The sequence below is a fragment of the Amia ocellicauda genome, chromosome 7, assembly GCF_036373705.1.
Source record: "Amia ocellicauda isolate fAmiCal2 chromosome 7, fAmiCal2.hap1, whole genome shotgun sequence".
Classification (NCBI taxonomy): domain Eukaryota; kingdom Metazoa; phylum Chordata; class Actinopteri; order Amiiformes; family Amiidae; genus Amia; species Amia ocellicauda.
This window is the reverse complement of record NC_089856.1, coordinates 47709444-47725215: the sequence shown is the minus strand read 5'-3', so window position 1 is coordinate 47725215 and position 15772 is coordinate 47709444. Positions and strand designations below refer to the sequence as shown.

At 49.9% G+C, this 15772-nt stretch overlaps 1 protein-coding gene across 2 annotated transcripts; it reads left to right on the top strand.

The window, feature by feature from the left end:
* The first annotated feature begins 861 nt into the window (after positions 1–861).
* pnck (pregnancy up-regulated nonubiquitous CaM kinase) lies at positions 862–9044 on the top strand. 2 transcript variants are annotated; one of them, XM_066710051.1, is made up of 12 exons: positions 862–1010; positions 2856–2959; positions 3501–3632; positions 3829–3903; positions 5176–5314; positions 5429–5552; positions 5972–6047; positions 6807–6919; positions 7807–7885; positions 8077–8164; positions 8368–8458; positions 8782–9044. In XM_066710051.1, exons 2-12 carry the CDS (start codon positions 2883–2885, stop codon positions 8787–8789), a joined length of 1002 nt encoding a protein of 333 aa, XP_066566148.1. In that variant the 5' UTR covers positions 862–1010; positions 2856–2882; the 3' UTR covers positions 8790–9044. The 2 variants fall into 2 exon arrangements, with proteins under 2 accessions (XP_066566148.1, XP_066566149.1); XM_066710052.1 differs by lacking the exon at positions 862–1010 and adding an exon at positions 1166–1415.
* Positions 9045–15772: the final 6728 nt, after the last annotated feature.

The window sequence follows — 15772 nt, the reverse complement described above, 5'->3', positions numbered from 1 at the left end:
GGAGAGGTGGACACAGAGAGGAACGGCACTGTGGTCACTGAGAGACAGGAGAGGTGGACACAGAGATCCACTTACTCCTGCACTGCAGTAAATATGCCCAAATAAAGCACACATTAGTTAATAAAATAATAAACGCCCACCCAATCTTTGAAATCTCTGCCCAATGTGTCTCCGCTGCCACAGCCTGAGGGGCACAGAGACACACGCGCGCCAGCTGTAGATGTCAATACTCGTCTGTAATGTATGTCCTTGTATTTCTGTGTTTGAAAAACAAAACAAAAAATAATCTGTAAATAGAAAATCTATTTTCTTTTTTTTTCTATGTATAAAATATAATTTGTATTTTATTTTTCTGTACTTTTTACATTTCATAAGGTATTGTGATTTATAATTATATTATTTATTATTTTCCAAATATGTATGTAGTTCTAATTGCTTTGACAATACTAGTTTGTTTGTCATGTCAATAAAGCACCTTAAATTGAAATTGAAATTGAGAGAGAGAGAAAGAGAGAGGGGGGGAGAGAGAGAGTCAGTCAGTGTGTCAGTCAGTGTGTCAGTCAGTGTGTCAGTCAGTCGGTGTGTCAGTCAGTCAGTGTGTCAGTCAGTGTGTCAGTCAGTCAGTGTGTCAGTCAGTCAGCCAGCGCTGGAGAAACAGGAGAAACATGGGACATGCTCAGGAATGTCTCCCACAGCGCAGCATGCTGGGCCTTTGGCTTCTGTGCGTCCGCTGCTGCTCTGTATCTCTTTAAAGAGCCGCTCCCTGCCTGCTGCTGTGTGGGTGGCAAGGTCACCACCGAGCCATGTGGGTTTCAATTAAAGAACAGAGAGAGAGAGCGAGAGAGAGAGACAGAGACAGACAGAGAGAGAAAGAGGCAGAGAGAGAGAAAGAGGGAGGGGGGTGCAGGGAAGAGAGGAGAGGGAGGTGTGTGTGGGGGGTAGATAAAGCACAGCAGTGCCGTCTCAGAGAGGCGATCGCACAGAACAGAGCGGAGCTGCACAGTCAACAGGTAAATCTGTTCCTCCCAATTCTCTGGGGTGCTGGGGGAGTGTGACGAGGGGGTGAAAACACGGTGTTGGGGCTTCAGTGTCTCTCTGTTTGTGGGGAGACACTGCGGTGGCGGGGGGAGCGTGAGGGATCGATTGAAGGGGGAGAGAGCGTGCTGGCGGGGCCCCTGGGCGTTCGGGTTCACCGCGCCCAGGCACTGCAGAGGCGCAGAACTGTAGCAGCAGAAGGACGGGATGAACGTCGGGATGAACGTCGGGACGAACGCCGGGCCGCCAGCACCGAATTCAACGCCTCACTTCCTCCAGAACACAATGAAGAGGTAGAAGAACGAAAGGAAGAAAGAGAAGCATTGAGATGTAGCGCCGAGCTGTGGCAGAACGACAAAGAGCAGGAGGGCTTCTGGGAGGTAGCCGTCGACGGGTCCTGCTGCAACACACAAGGGGACACACAAGGGGACACACAGGGGACACACAAGGGGGACACAAGGGGACATACAACGGGAACACAAGGGACACATAAGGGGACACACAAGGGGACACACAGGGGGAACACAAGGGGACACACAGGGGGAACACAAGGGGGAGACAAGGGACACACAAGGGGACACACAAGGGGACATACAACGGGAACACAAGGGGACACACAAGGGGAACACAAGGGGACACACAAGGGACACACAGGGGGACACACAAGGGGAACACAAGGGGGAGACAAGGGGACACACAAGGGGACACAGAAGGGACACACAGGGGGACACACAAGGGGACATACAAGGGGAACACAGGGGACACACAAGGGGGACACAAGGGGACACACGGGGGGACACACAAGGGGACATACAATGGGAACACAAGGGGACACACAAGGGGACACACAAGGGACACACAGGGGGACACACAAGGGACACACAAGGGGAACACAAGGGGGAGACAAGGGGACACACAAGGGGACACAGAAGGGACACACAGGGGGACACACAAGGGGAACACAAGGGGGAGACAAGGGGACACACAAGGGGACACAGAAGGGACACACAGGGGGACACACAAGGGGACATAAGGGGAACACAGGGGACACACAAGGGGACACACGGGGACACACAGGGGGAACACAAGGGGACACACAAGGGGATCGGAGGATTAGGGTAGTTCGTTTGGGGAACGAACCAAAATCAAGCCGGGGGTCCACAGCGTTCTCTCTTCCTCGCGCTCGAGAATCTGCCGTCTGGACCTGAGGTTTTGTTCCCCCTCGAGTCCTCCATTGTGCTGGTTTCTATGGGAGATTATCGGACGTGGGACACGGAGAATAAACACGCGTTTCCTACTCTGGCTCTCCGACATGCGTGAGGGGGATCTGACCGTTATCATATTTCCTAACAGCAGCCCAGGGTCTGACTGTAGAGGATATTCTCCTGATAGGGGGAGGCAGTCGCTGGTCGATACGAGTCTTTCAAGGCGCTGCAAAAACGGTGTCTGTTGAGATTTCGCCTGTTGTTCAGACCCCCGGACCCCTTTTCCTCTGGGTGCTGGCAATGCGGAGCTTGAAGACACAGGGGTCCGGCGCGCACGGCCTCACTGGCAGAAACACACCGTCTCCCAGGAACCACGTGGACCCGTATTGCTAAGATGCTAAAAAATGTCCTGTTTACAGCTCGAGTCCAAGACATCTATCTCCTGCAGGGAGTTTACGGCCCCTGTCTCATCTGTCTACGTTTGTGTCACTGCAGGCGGACTTTTTAATCATCATGTTGTTTTAGTCACTGAGCTCTGGAAGTAATATTTGGCGGAGGGGGTGCGGATTGTGGTCTGTAAGGTGCTGAGAACATCTCTTGGTGTGTCCTCCGTAGACCGGTCCAGTGCTCCAGTGGTAGAAGATGCCTGTCATTAAAGACCGCCAGAAGAAGGCTGAAGACATCACAGCCGTGTACGAACTGAAGGAGAAGCTGGGAGAGTAAGTGTGTGTGTTTCTCTCCCCCCCCCTCTCTCTCTCTCTCTCTCTCTCTCTCTCTGGCCGTGGCAGTTAGGCGATGAAGCCGATGTTGACATTAGGAGAGATCTCCGAGAGTGGAGGGGTGTTTATTCCAGAGGAAGGCTGGCGTTGACCAAATTCCACAGCAGACCGTATCCCAGTCCCACGCATGGACAGGGGGAGCGAAACCTGTCCTATTCAGTCTTTTCTTTCCTCTGTCCTTTTGGAAATGAACAGTAGTAGTTGTACTAGTAGTAGTAATTCGAATTGCAAGTATCCCAGTCTGTCAGTATAACTGTGCAGGTTCTAGGCTTCTCTGTGCCTTTATCGGTCCTCACACCACACAGTGCCGTCCAGCGCTTTGTTGTTATTGGTACTATTATTTTATTCCACCGCGCTCGTTCTCTTGGCTGAGGACTTGCTAGACAGGAAGAGACAGCGGCGATCTCGCTCATCCAATAACAATAACCGTGTCCCTGTGTCTGTGTCCCCGTGCGCGTGTCCTCGTCTCTCTGCGTCTCAGGGGCTCGTTCTCGGAGGTGCGTCTGGCTCAGGACCGGCGCACTCAGAAGCTGGTGGCCGTCAAGTGCATCCAGAAGAGGGCGCTGAAGGGCATGGAGAGCATGCTGGAGAACGAGATCGCTGTGCTGCGCAGGTCGGTGCACCCTCCCTCCCCTCTCTCTCTCTCTTCCCCCGTCTCCGTCTTGATTTTTCTTCAGTCTCTCTCTCTCTGTACAATGTGTGTAACCCTGAGAAGTGTCCGTGTATCATTGTTGTCTGTGCCGGGGGCCTCCACGCCTCACACCCGTCGCTGCCTCTGATCTTTTCTCGTCTCTCTTTCATTCCCACAGAATCAAACATGACAACATCGTGTCTCTGGAGGAGGTCTTTGAGACGCCCACCAAGCTGTACCTGGTGATGACCCTGTGCGTAGACACACACACACACACACACATGAGCATCATGACAATACACAGACACAGATTCCCTACTACTGGTAGGGAACTGGTAAACTATACTTCACTACATGCTTGCTACACCACACCACAGTACAGCACACTGCAATGTACTCTTGTAGGGGACGAACTTGTATAATAATAATACTTAATTATTCTGACACTAATTAACATACTATGATGTAAACTAACATACAGCTACTAACCTCAGACTATTGACGATGCTGCTAACCTTAATTATGCAGCTCTACTCCTACTGGAATGGCAGACTGTCACTGATATTAACACACTGCCCTACAATAATGCATGTCTGATTATATTTCATGTCACATGTGGGCAAAGCGCCTTCAGACAGGCCTACTTCCATCGCCATGAGCGTCCCAGTCCCAGGCTCGCAGCGACCTGCAGTGTCAGAGATCAGCTGAACGCTGTCAGAGCTCTAGATCAGTGTAGAGCTGTGATCAGCTACAATACCGCACTATGAGCAATGACCGCTTTGTGTCTGTGCATCTGTGTGTGTGTGTGTCTGTTGCCATGTGTGTCTGTTTCTGTGTGTGTCTGTGTGTGTCTGTGTGCGTCTGTGTGTCTGGTCTGTGTGTGTGTCTGTGTGTGTGTCTGTTTCTGTGTGCGTCTGTGTGCGTCTGTGTGCGTCTGTGTGCAACTGTGTGCATCTGTGTGCATCTGTGTGCAACTGTGTGCGTCTGTGTGTGTCTGTGTGCAACTGTGTGTCTGTCTGTGTGTGTCTGGTCTGTGTGTGTGTGTGTCTGTGTGTGTGTCTGTTTCTGTGTGCGTCTGTGTGCAACTGTGTGCATCTGTGTGCATCTGTGTGCAACTGTGTGCATTTGTGTGCATCTGTGTGCAACTGTGTGTGTCTGTGTGCAACTGTGTGCGTCTGTGTGCGTCTGTGTGTCTGTGTGCGTCTGTGTCTGGTCTGTGTGTGTCTGGTCTGTGTGCGTCTGTGTCCAACTGTGTGCATCTGTGTGCAACTCTGTGCGTCTGTGTGCGTCTGTGTGCGTCTGTGTGTGTCTGTGTGCAACTGTGTGTGTCTGTGTGCAACTGTGTGCGTCTGTGTGTGTCTGTGTGCAACTGTGTGCGTCTGTGTGCGTCTGTGTGTGTCTGTGTGCATCTGTGTGCGTCTGTGTGCGTCTGTGTGTCTGGTCTGTGTCTGTCTTGTCTGTGTGTGTCTGTGTGTGTCTGTGTGCATCTGTGTGCGTCTGTGTGCGTCTGTGTGCGTCTGTGTAGGGTGACCGGGGGGGAGCTGCTGGACCGTATCCTAGAGAGAGGGATGTACACAGAGTGGGACGCCAGTGAGGTGATCCGCCAGGTGCTGGATGCCGTGTGTTACCTGCACCGGCTGGGCATCGTGCACCGGGACCTCAAGGTAATCGGCGTGGCCCAGGGGCCACTGCAGCATCGAGGGGACGGGAGGCCAGGGGGTGAACTCTCCTTTCTAAAAATGTGGTCATTATTCTTCCCTCTCTCTGTCCTTTCGCAGCCAGAGAACCTGCTGTTCGACACCCCCTTCGAGGACTCCAAGATCGTCATCAGTGACTTCGGCCTGTCCAAGATGGAGGAGCAGGGGGCGCTGTCCACGGCCTGCGGGACCCCCGCGTACATCGGTGAGTGGGGGGGCACGAGCCAACTGTCTGCGTGGCTTTGAGCTTTAGGTTTCCTGTGTCCTTCTGTCTCTGGGTGCTGTCAAAGTCTCTGGTGTATCTCTATGTGTGTCTATCCATCCTTCCATCCATCCATCCATCTATGCCTGCCTGTCAGTCTATCTATCTACAGTTTTTCTCTCTCTCCGCACACAGAGATGAATGATTGACTGATGGACGGACATAGGCCGCTTTGTGTAAACAATACTGCACACTGTCGCACACTGGGGTGTCCTGTTTTAAGTCCCTCCTCTGTCTGCTTTCGTGCGACTCCTACCAGCGACAGAACGGAGGAGTTTCATCTGGGGCTGGGGGGTGGGATCACATGAGCCTTGACCCTTGACCCCAGCTGTGACCTCCCCGTCTCCTGTTGTGTCTGGCAGCCCCGGAGCTCCTGGAACAGCAGACCTATGGGAAGGAAGTGGACCTGTGGGCTGTGGGGGTGATCGCCTATATTCTGTAAGTGGATCGTGCACCACCACACATTGATTCATACATACATTCATTAATAAGCAGAGAGTGAAAAACGCTTCATATTCACATATCGGGAAAAAAGGCAGCATTTGGTTTACAGATGTGGCCTAAAGAGGCACAAGAGAAGCGCTCAGACAGGCCTTATGACACTTTGGTAAACTAAATACAGGGCAACTTTTTTATTGGCCAGACCGTTTCAGTTGCAACTTTTTAATTGTCCATTTCAGTTGTATATACGTTTCTCATCCACTGCAGCAGCTCGGAACCAAACCTTGACACGACATTAGGTCCATATTAGAGTGGTCATCTTATCTACGCACACATGAGGCTGAGTCCAATCTCCACACTGGAAACATTCCCAGCTGTTACAGCCGAGTGTTATTATCCCACTCTGACACGTTTCACAAGAGAGGAGGGAGGATCGTGTATCGATCGCGATTGGCGCTGAGCTCTGGGTGTCCCATGTGTGCCGGCACTGCTGGTAAATCAATAGTGAGGTGTGTACTGATTGTTTTCATGTCCTGAGGAACTGAAATGGTTTCAATTAACAAAACAAAACCACCCTGTGTAAATCAGCGGTGGGACGCCCGGGTCTCAGAGGGCTGCAGTGTCATGTTTTTTTTCTCGCAATTATCTCACTGAGGCATTCGTTTGCAGCACTGATCAGACGTGGTTTCCAGCTGTTGTTGTTGTCCCCAGTGACAGGAAGTGAAATGTTCCCCCCCGCCCTTCTCACGTCCCCAGGCTGTGCGGTTACCCCCCCTTCTACGACGACAACGACACCGAGCTGTACAGGCAGATCGTGAAGGCCGAGTTCGAGTTCGACTCTCCGTACTGGGACGACATCTCGGACTCAGGTGTGACTCGGTCGCCGTGTTTGTGTCTGTGTGTGTGCGTGTATTTGTGCGTGTATTTATGTGTGTCCTAATCTGAAAACCTTGCCCCGCTACACGCTACACGCCACACCACCGGGACCTCGCATGATTTCAACACTGTACACACAAAGGGGATTAGAAAAAGTTATTTAATTTCTCTCCTTGTAAATCTCTTGAGTACACACGGTGGCAGGTGAGTCTTATTTGATTGACTGATTGAAACTGTGCTGTCTGTTATTACGGGCGGGGCGGCCGGTGCCTGTCGGCGCCTGCGGGGGGCGCTGCGGTGCGAGGGTCCGTCACCTCTCCGCTCCCCTGCGTGATCGATGGCCGCGACGGCACAGATGAACTGTAATGCGATTCTGCCGGCGCTGCACGCACCCGGTGATAGACTGCCGCTGCGCCCGTGGCCATACCGTAATGCGGTTATCGTGGCTGCTCACGCCGCGCCAGGCCTTGTCAATATTTGATACGCTGTGATTTATGGTCACTGCGGAGTTTGGGTGGTTGTATGTCATCAGAGCACAGAGCTGTCTGGGTTTTGATGCTGTAGACGCCGGGTTTATCAATCATCGGTGTCGGCCTCTCACTGTGTTCTGCTACTTCTCTTCCTCCTCCTCGTCGTGCTCCATCACATTATATACTCCTTCTGAGATCCCCCTCTCCCTGTTCCCTGTGATCGTCGTTCTTTACTTTTGTTCCTCCTTCTCGTTCTCCTCGTTCAAGTCCCTGTCCCCTCGCTCTTTCTCTTCTCTTCTTCTAGTGACTGTTGGCCTTCTCCTCCTCCATCTTGTAATTTATTCTGTTCTGTGCTAGCTCTCCGTCCTCCTCTCTTCCTGTGTAACCTTTGAGTTTCCTCCCCCCCTCAGCCAAGGACTTCATCTCAAAGCTACTGCAGAGGGACCCAGAGAAGCGTTACACCGGGGAGCAGGCCCTGCAGCACCCCTGGTAGGTCGGCCCCAGCGCTACTTTATTCAGCAGGTGTTTATACCCCACAGGGAGTGCCCGGGCAGAGCAGCTGGGGGCGCAGTGAGTGCTCTGTGTCCTGACGTGGGCGGTGTGGGGATTAGGTTGTGAATAATCATTGAAAATGAGGGGGTGGGAATGCCCTGACCGCCTGCATCCGTCTCGCCCCGCAGGATTTCGGGAGACACGGCCCTGCGGAGGAACATCCACGGCTCCGTCAGCGAGCAGATCCAGAAGAACTTCATCAAGGCGCAGTGGAAGGTGACTCTGCGCCGGCCTTGTTGCGCGGTGGCTCGGGGGTTCATTCGCGCTGTGATCGGACAGCGGCGTTTGTGCGGCTCGTGTTGTGTTTAATATGTCGCCCTTCACTCTGAATCGTACGCGGTACTGACGTGTGTTATGCTGTGACTGTGCCCTGTGTCGTGTTGTGTTGTGTAATGATCCTGAGTGTGTGGTTGTTTCAGAGGGCTTTCAATGCCACAGTTGTGATCCGCCACCTGACCAGGAAGACGCCGTGCGAGGGGGAGGGCACGGAGGACTGCGCGGCGGGGGGAGGTGAGGAGCAAACTAGCATTTTATTTATTCATTATGTCCTCCTCTCCATTCCCTCTCCTCTCCGCTACTTACTAACTTACTGATTTAATCACCCATCTGTCCGTTGACTGATTTGTTTGTCGTCTGTTCTTCAGTGTGTGGATTGTGTGGATTGCCAGCCGTCCTGGCCTGTCGTTCTGGGCTCAGGCCTCAGAATAAGCCATCGCCACCGTCACACACCAACACCAGCGAGGAAGAGAGCACGACTCGGTTCACATTAACACACACAACAACACAAACACACAAACCTCTAAAGCCGTCTGTTCTTCTTCTCTCTCTTGCAGAGGACTGAAGCCGCGGGGGAGCAGAGCCATCCTGCACGATGCCTGTCACGTGTTGTGAATGAAAGGCGTCTATACTGGCCATAAAACCGGCACCAGGAGCCGAATGTGCTTGATTTGTGTCCCTCAAATTATTATTTTTATTATTATCATTAGTATCATTAATACATGAAAAGGTTTGTCTAGTTGTACTCTGCAGTGCTGCGTTGGTAAGATGTTGTCAAGAGCCTCATCATTAAACTGGTTCACTTTTCCCACGACACAAAGTTTTTGCTGCCTTATTGTCTTATTGCCGAACACGCAGGGCAGAGAAGGACGTGGGCCTGATCACATATGTCAACATATTTATTTTGTATATGAAGCCCAGTTGTGTGCCTGGTCCTACTGCGACAGTTATCCCAGTATCCTGCAAAGGCTGTCCGTACAGTTTCGCATTATTCAAGGCCGACTCAGCTGCTTCAGTTGTGGATCTCGACTACTCTGTGCGGCGAAAGCGTGCATTGGAAATCCCGTGGCTTTGCAGTGCTGTGTCTGCTTTATGTAAGGCAGGAATGTATACAGAACCGCTTGCTCTCATTCCCAGGTGTCTACAGCGTGATGTTAGGCGGCCTTTCAAAAATGAAGTCTAAATGAAGTATGGAAAATATTTGGTGTCGTGTAAACCCGCTTCAATTAGTGTCAAACATTTATCTGAAGAAGAAAAGGTCAGTGTAAAATAGGCTTATCCCGGTTAAAAATAGAGATGCGTTTAGAGCTGTTTCCATTCTATTTTTATATGTTACAATCAATGAGGGGCATTTAATCTTTTCCACTGTCTGTTTGAAGAGGGAGTTTTTGGCTGCCTTTTGTAAACCGCAGCGCTGCTGTATTAGATAATTGAACCAGATGAAAGAGAACGCGGTGTGCAATTAGAATCAGAACGCGCTGTCCAATTAGAATCAGAACACCGCTAACCGCAGGTGTGAACGCAGTTGCCAAGGCGACGGCAATTTACACGTTGCCAGGCAGCGGCGGGAACCCGTTACAAAGTCCGGATACAAACACGGCACCCGCAGTGCTGGTACTAAACACGTGTTTTGATTTGTTTTCACGGTGAAGATGAATCGCTCTGTCTCCGAAATAACGTGACAACCGGGGTAGGTTTGTTTTTTTAAGATCATCGGTATTATGACGTGTCTAGATTGCTAACGAATATGAAAAACGTAGGTAACAGCAACAGTATTATTATTATTATTATTATTAACAATTATTAATAATATTCAGCTGAAGGATCAAAATGCGAGCCTTGCTGTGCAGTGAAGTCCTTGTGGCGCCGGGAGGGGGCGCTGTTCCCCCACAGACCAGCGGCGGTGCTCGAGCGCGCGCGCTTTTAAGATATTGGCGCTTCCGCAGTGCATTGTGGGATTCCGGTAGGATGTTTTAGTCTTGGTATCGTTAAGAATGAATGGACCCTAAAACGAGACCTGCTTTTGTCATATTCTGTGGCTGAAGTACAGCGGACCTTCTGTGAGGAGCAAGAGTGGTTTAAATAATAATCATATTGAATAATCATCATAATTGTTGTTGTTGTTATTCAGTTGGCAGATGACGTTATGCAATGCCCAGGTTAATTGACTGTGTAGGTACAGGTGCGATTTTTGAGTTTTGTATTTATGCGTTTTCCATGTCAATCCGTGCAGCTGCCGTCTCAGTGCGGTGCGTTTGCCTGCGTGTGAGGGACCTGGTCCGGGGTGTCCGTGTCCGCAGTGTGCGGTGTGTCTTCTGAAGGGCACCGGGGCTCTTGCAGGCTGAAGCGGCTCGGCCAGCTCTCCCTGTGAAGTGTGCGGTCGAGGGCCCTCTAATGCAGGAACCAGCTTGTCGTTTCATTCACCTGAGCGCTCCCTTTGGAGAGAAAACACCAAAACACCAACCGCCGCGAGACACGCTAACGGCGGCCCATGGTGTTTTGAAGTGCGGAGCCTGAGCAGGGCCTACAGAGTCTCGTCCCCGGAGTTGGCTGCTCTCACCCTCCGGTGACCCCGGGAAACACCGGATCAGGCCACTCGAGTGGAAGCTATTTCACCAGCATTAAAGGAAAAAAGCATGAATTTAATATTTAACAATTAGCCCTTTTACGACGGCCTGCGAGGGGCACTTAGCTGTGTTGCCAGGACCGTGTGAGGCAGGATGGCTGCCACTAGAGTGCTCCAATTGGCTACTGCACCCTTCCAGCCGGCCAATCTCGGCACGGCTGTCTGAACAATTATTTGAGGTGAGCAGCCGCTCCTGCTCCTCTGGGAGTTGCAGCTAATAACTAATGAACAGCTAATGAATAACTAATGAATAAGAAATGGAGCGATGGGCTCTGCTTGGCACACAGACCGGTGAAGAGGGCAAGCGATGGGCGTTCAGCGTGGAGAGCTGTTACGCTGTTGTTACGCTGCCGCTTGCTGTAGGTGAGCCTGGAGTCACACTGGGACTTGACAAATGTGCTAACAACACTCATACTCATTCACACACACACACTCACGCACTCACACACACAGACACAATTTTACTCTCGCACACACAATCTCACCCACGCAGTCTCACACGCACACAGTCTCCCTCCTGCACTCACACACACATGTAGCAGTATGCGTGTGCGTCTCCCGTGCCCTGGGTGGCTCGGCTGGCCCTCGGTGGCAGACTTGGCTGATTTCCATCCAGCAATGCGGTTCCCATCTGTTACAGCTTATTTTAATGAAGCCACTAATTGAGAGAAAAAACAAGGACCGTTTATTTATTTATTTCTCTCATTTTACGTCGCTAAATTATTGACGCCCCTTAATGTGTGCCCTGCGCAGTACCTGCCATGCCAGCTGGGCCGCACTGAGGCGCTTTCCTGCATCGTTCTCTAATTGTTATGATTTTTAAAGAGTTCCCACCGCGCCCGTTTCCAGGGGTCTCTTCGGCTCCCAGCAGTTTAAACACACAGCCAGCCCCCCGCAGTCGCAGCCACGGACCCCGAGACGAAGCCCCTCGGCTCTGGTGCTCCGTGCTGCTCCGCCAGTCCGCTGCACTTTCTCACGGCCACGTGTGCGGGACCTGACAGCTACAGTGTGGAGTGATCCATTAGCGCACTTTAACAGGACAGTGTCGGGACAGGTTGCTCGTGAAGTATTTATGTGTGTGTGTGTGTACGCACGTCACACTTCAATTATTCAACATCCTCTGTGGCCCCCGTGTGGGAAATGCCATGCACCATTTGTAGAGCAGCGCAACACAAATGCACACACAATCGTCGCCACACCCACACCCACACTCACGTACACACGATCATCAACACACTCACGCACACGTAATTGTAAACATATTTACACTCGCACACACACACACACACACACACACAGATATATTTAATCTACTCCTGGTTCCTGGTCCTCTTAAGACCATCTCTGTTCCCTGTGGGAGAACATGCCTCTCTGACTAAATCTGCCCCCCCACCCGTGCCGTTGAATCTCTTCCAGGCTGACTGACACGCTTAATCTCTCCTGTATGATTCTTTCTTTCTCTTCCTTCCCTGTCCTCTCTTTCTTTTCTTTCTATCAAGTGCATGGAACACCCCCCCCCCACCACTCATTTCAAGTGCGATCTGTCAGCTAATCTGTCTGTGCGATGAAAGGCGCTCGCCTAAATCCTAATGAGGAATTACACTGGGATGAGCTGGAATTCGAAACGCGCTTCTCACAGAGGAGAGAGAGGCGAGAGAGGAGAGCTCGTCCCTGGGAGCCGCGACGCTGTCAGCTCTGTGCCCCCCCACAGCCGGTACATTGTACTTCCTGCGTCGGTTCATCAGATTCTGGCATTGGGTTGGTTTGGGGGGCGCAGAGGAGACGCAGGTGGGGTTAAATCCTAAATTGGTCGCTGGTAACTACACTGGGCTGAGGGCATCCTCTCAGACACTCAAATGTGAAATTCACGAGCCCTACGCAAAGCTTGGTGAGAGGAACTGAATCTCTTTAGTCCCAGACAGATGTGGTTGTAAAAAGTGTCCCAATTCTGATCAGACCTGACTGTGATTTTTGATTGTAATCGGTTGTCTGTGTGAGGAGTGGGTGAGGGTCAGGAATCGATTGATAAATTAACTAATTAGTTAATTGGGAAGCTTGTTTTCCCTTTTTCATGTCATATATTGCCTAAATTAGGGCTGCATAACTCGCTTGAGTACTTGAATCAAAAATAATACAAGGTTTAATTAAAATTATATTTGTATTTATTACAGAACCCAAAATTCCCAATTTTTCAGTGATATATATATATATATATATATATATATATATATATATATATATATATATATATATATATATTGTATACATACTATACATACTTGAAAAAACTAGCAGTGTGAATGATGTTAATGCCAATTTGAAATCTGGAAGGCAGTCACATATCCCCGCAGACGAACCCTAATCTGTGAGCCTCACCCCCCGCATGTGCGTCAGTGTGGGGCTCGTGGTAAACCTTCCCGAGCCACGGCCTGCGTGTGCCGCGCTGCGGGGGCCACGGGTATTAAACCAGCAGTTATAATACCATTAATAACAATCATAATCATCGTATCGTAATCACAACATGGACGTATTTTCCACCAAAACAATCCCCTCCCTGTGACAGAAAGAGCGACAACAAAACGATCCTCCTCAGCATGTAATCAATGAATCGGCGTCAAATCTGGACTGCTTTCCAGGCCAATCCGACCCCCTCCACCGTCCTCATTCTGCTTTCCTCACACCCCCCCTCACCCCCAAAGCTAACCGCCGCTGCGATGCCAAACCCTCCTGCCTCTCCTTATCAGCAGCGAACAGCAGCCCCAGTTTGGCAAATCTGTGACGGGTGAGACGGGGGGTTGTGTGCATGCGGGGGGGGATAATATTTTCCCTTTGTGAGCCGCGCAGATGAAATCGCGAGGATGAGGCGATTATAGCAAATCCGCTGCTGGTGTAAAGTCAGCGTTTAAGCGAGCGGAGGGGCCAGCGCCGGGGAGGGGGGATGCAGCGTTGTTGGACAATATTTCGGACAGTTGAGCCAAGGGATGCCCTTGAATCCACACTGAGGGGCCACAACAAGGGCCATGTAGGCAATTTAGCAAAATGTTGCGAGGAATTGAGCTGTAAAAATCCGGGTTGGGGTTTGGGTTCGAGCCCCCAGTACATTCCCAGAGACTTCCACTGCCCTCATGCTGGATGGGAAGTGAGATCTGGACCTGCGCTCAGTGGTGCGCAGTGACTGTGGCCCTGGACACTTTGTGGGGTGTGATTTCTTTCGTATCTATGAATCAAAAACCCAATAAACCCGTGTCCTGGCAGGGCAACCCCTGCACGCTGGTTGAAATGGCAGCCACTGAGTGCACGGGATGAGAAAATAATGGAATTGAATCAGAGTATCATGGCGCAGACATTAGCAACAGGAAGTGCCTCCACCCTGCGGACAGATGTTTCAGCATCTGTCTTCTCTCAGGGCTGGAGTGAGACGGTGCAGCTGCACAGCGCCTGGAGTTGGAGAGGTGGGGGCAGTTATTATCAGCTAAGCACAGTGCAGGCCTTTATCGTCCAAATGTCAATCAGCTGCTTAGACTGGACTAGACTGGATTGGACTAGATTAGATTGTATTTGACTGGTCTGCACTGGACTGGACTGGACTAGATTAGATTAGATTAGACTGCACTGGACTAGATTAGATTAGATTAGATTCGATTAGACTAGACTAGACTAGACTAGACTGGACTGGATTAGACTGGATTAGACTGGACTGGACTAGATTAGATTAGATTAGATTAGATTAGACTAGACTGGACTGGACTAGATTAGATTAGATTAGACTGCACTGGACTAGATTAGATTAGATTAGACTAGACTAGACTAGACTAGACTAGACTGGACTGGACTAGATTAGATTAGATTAGATTAGATTAGATTAGACTAGACTAGATTAGACTGGACTGGACTGGACTGGACTAGATTAGATTAGATTAGATTAGATTAGACTGGACTGGACTGGACTAGATTAGATTAGATTAGATTAGATTGGACTGGACTGGACTGGACTGGACTGGACTGGACTAGATTAGATTAGATTAGATTAGATTAGATTAGATTAGATTAGATTAGATTAGACTGGACTGGACTGGACTGGACTAGATTAGATTAGATTAGATTAGACTAGACTGGACTGGACTGGACTGGACTAGATTAGATTAGATTAGACTAGACTGGATTGGACTGGACTGGACTGGACTGGACTAGATTAGATTAGATTAGATTAGATTAGATTAGATTAGATTAGATTAGATTAGATTAGATTAGATTAGACTAGACTAGACTGGACTGGACTGGACTGGACTAGATTAGATTAGATTAGATTAGATTAGATTAGATTAGATTAGATTAGATTAGACTGGACTGGACTGGACTGGACTGGACTGGACTAGATTAGATTAGATTAGATTGGATTAGATTAGCCTGGACTGGACTGGACTGGACTAGATTAGATTAGATTAGATTGGACTAGATTAGATTAGATTAGATTAGATTAGATTAGATTAGACTGGACTAGATTAGATTAGATTAGATTAGATTAGATTGGACTGGACTGGACTGGACTAGATTAGACTGCACTGGACTAGATTAGATTAGATTAGACTAGACTAGATTAGACTGGACTAGATTAGATTAGATTAGATTAGATTGGACTGGACTGGACTGGACTGGACTGGACTAGATTAGATTAGATTAGATTAGATTAGATTAGATTAGATTAGATTAGACTAGACTGGACTGGACTGGACTGGACTGGACTAGATTAGATTAGATTAGATTAGATTAGACTGGACTGGACTGGACTGGACTAGATTAGATTAGATTAGATTAGATTAGATTAGACTGGACTGGATTAGATTAGATTAGATTGGACTGGACTGGACTGGACTAGTGTGGATTAGATTAGGCTGGACTAGACTTGATTTGACTAGATTAGA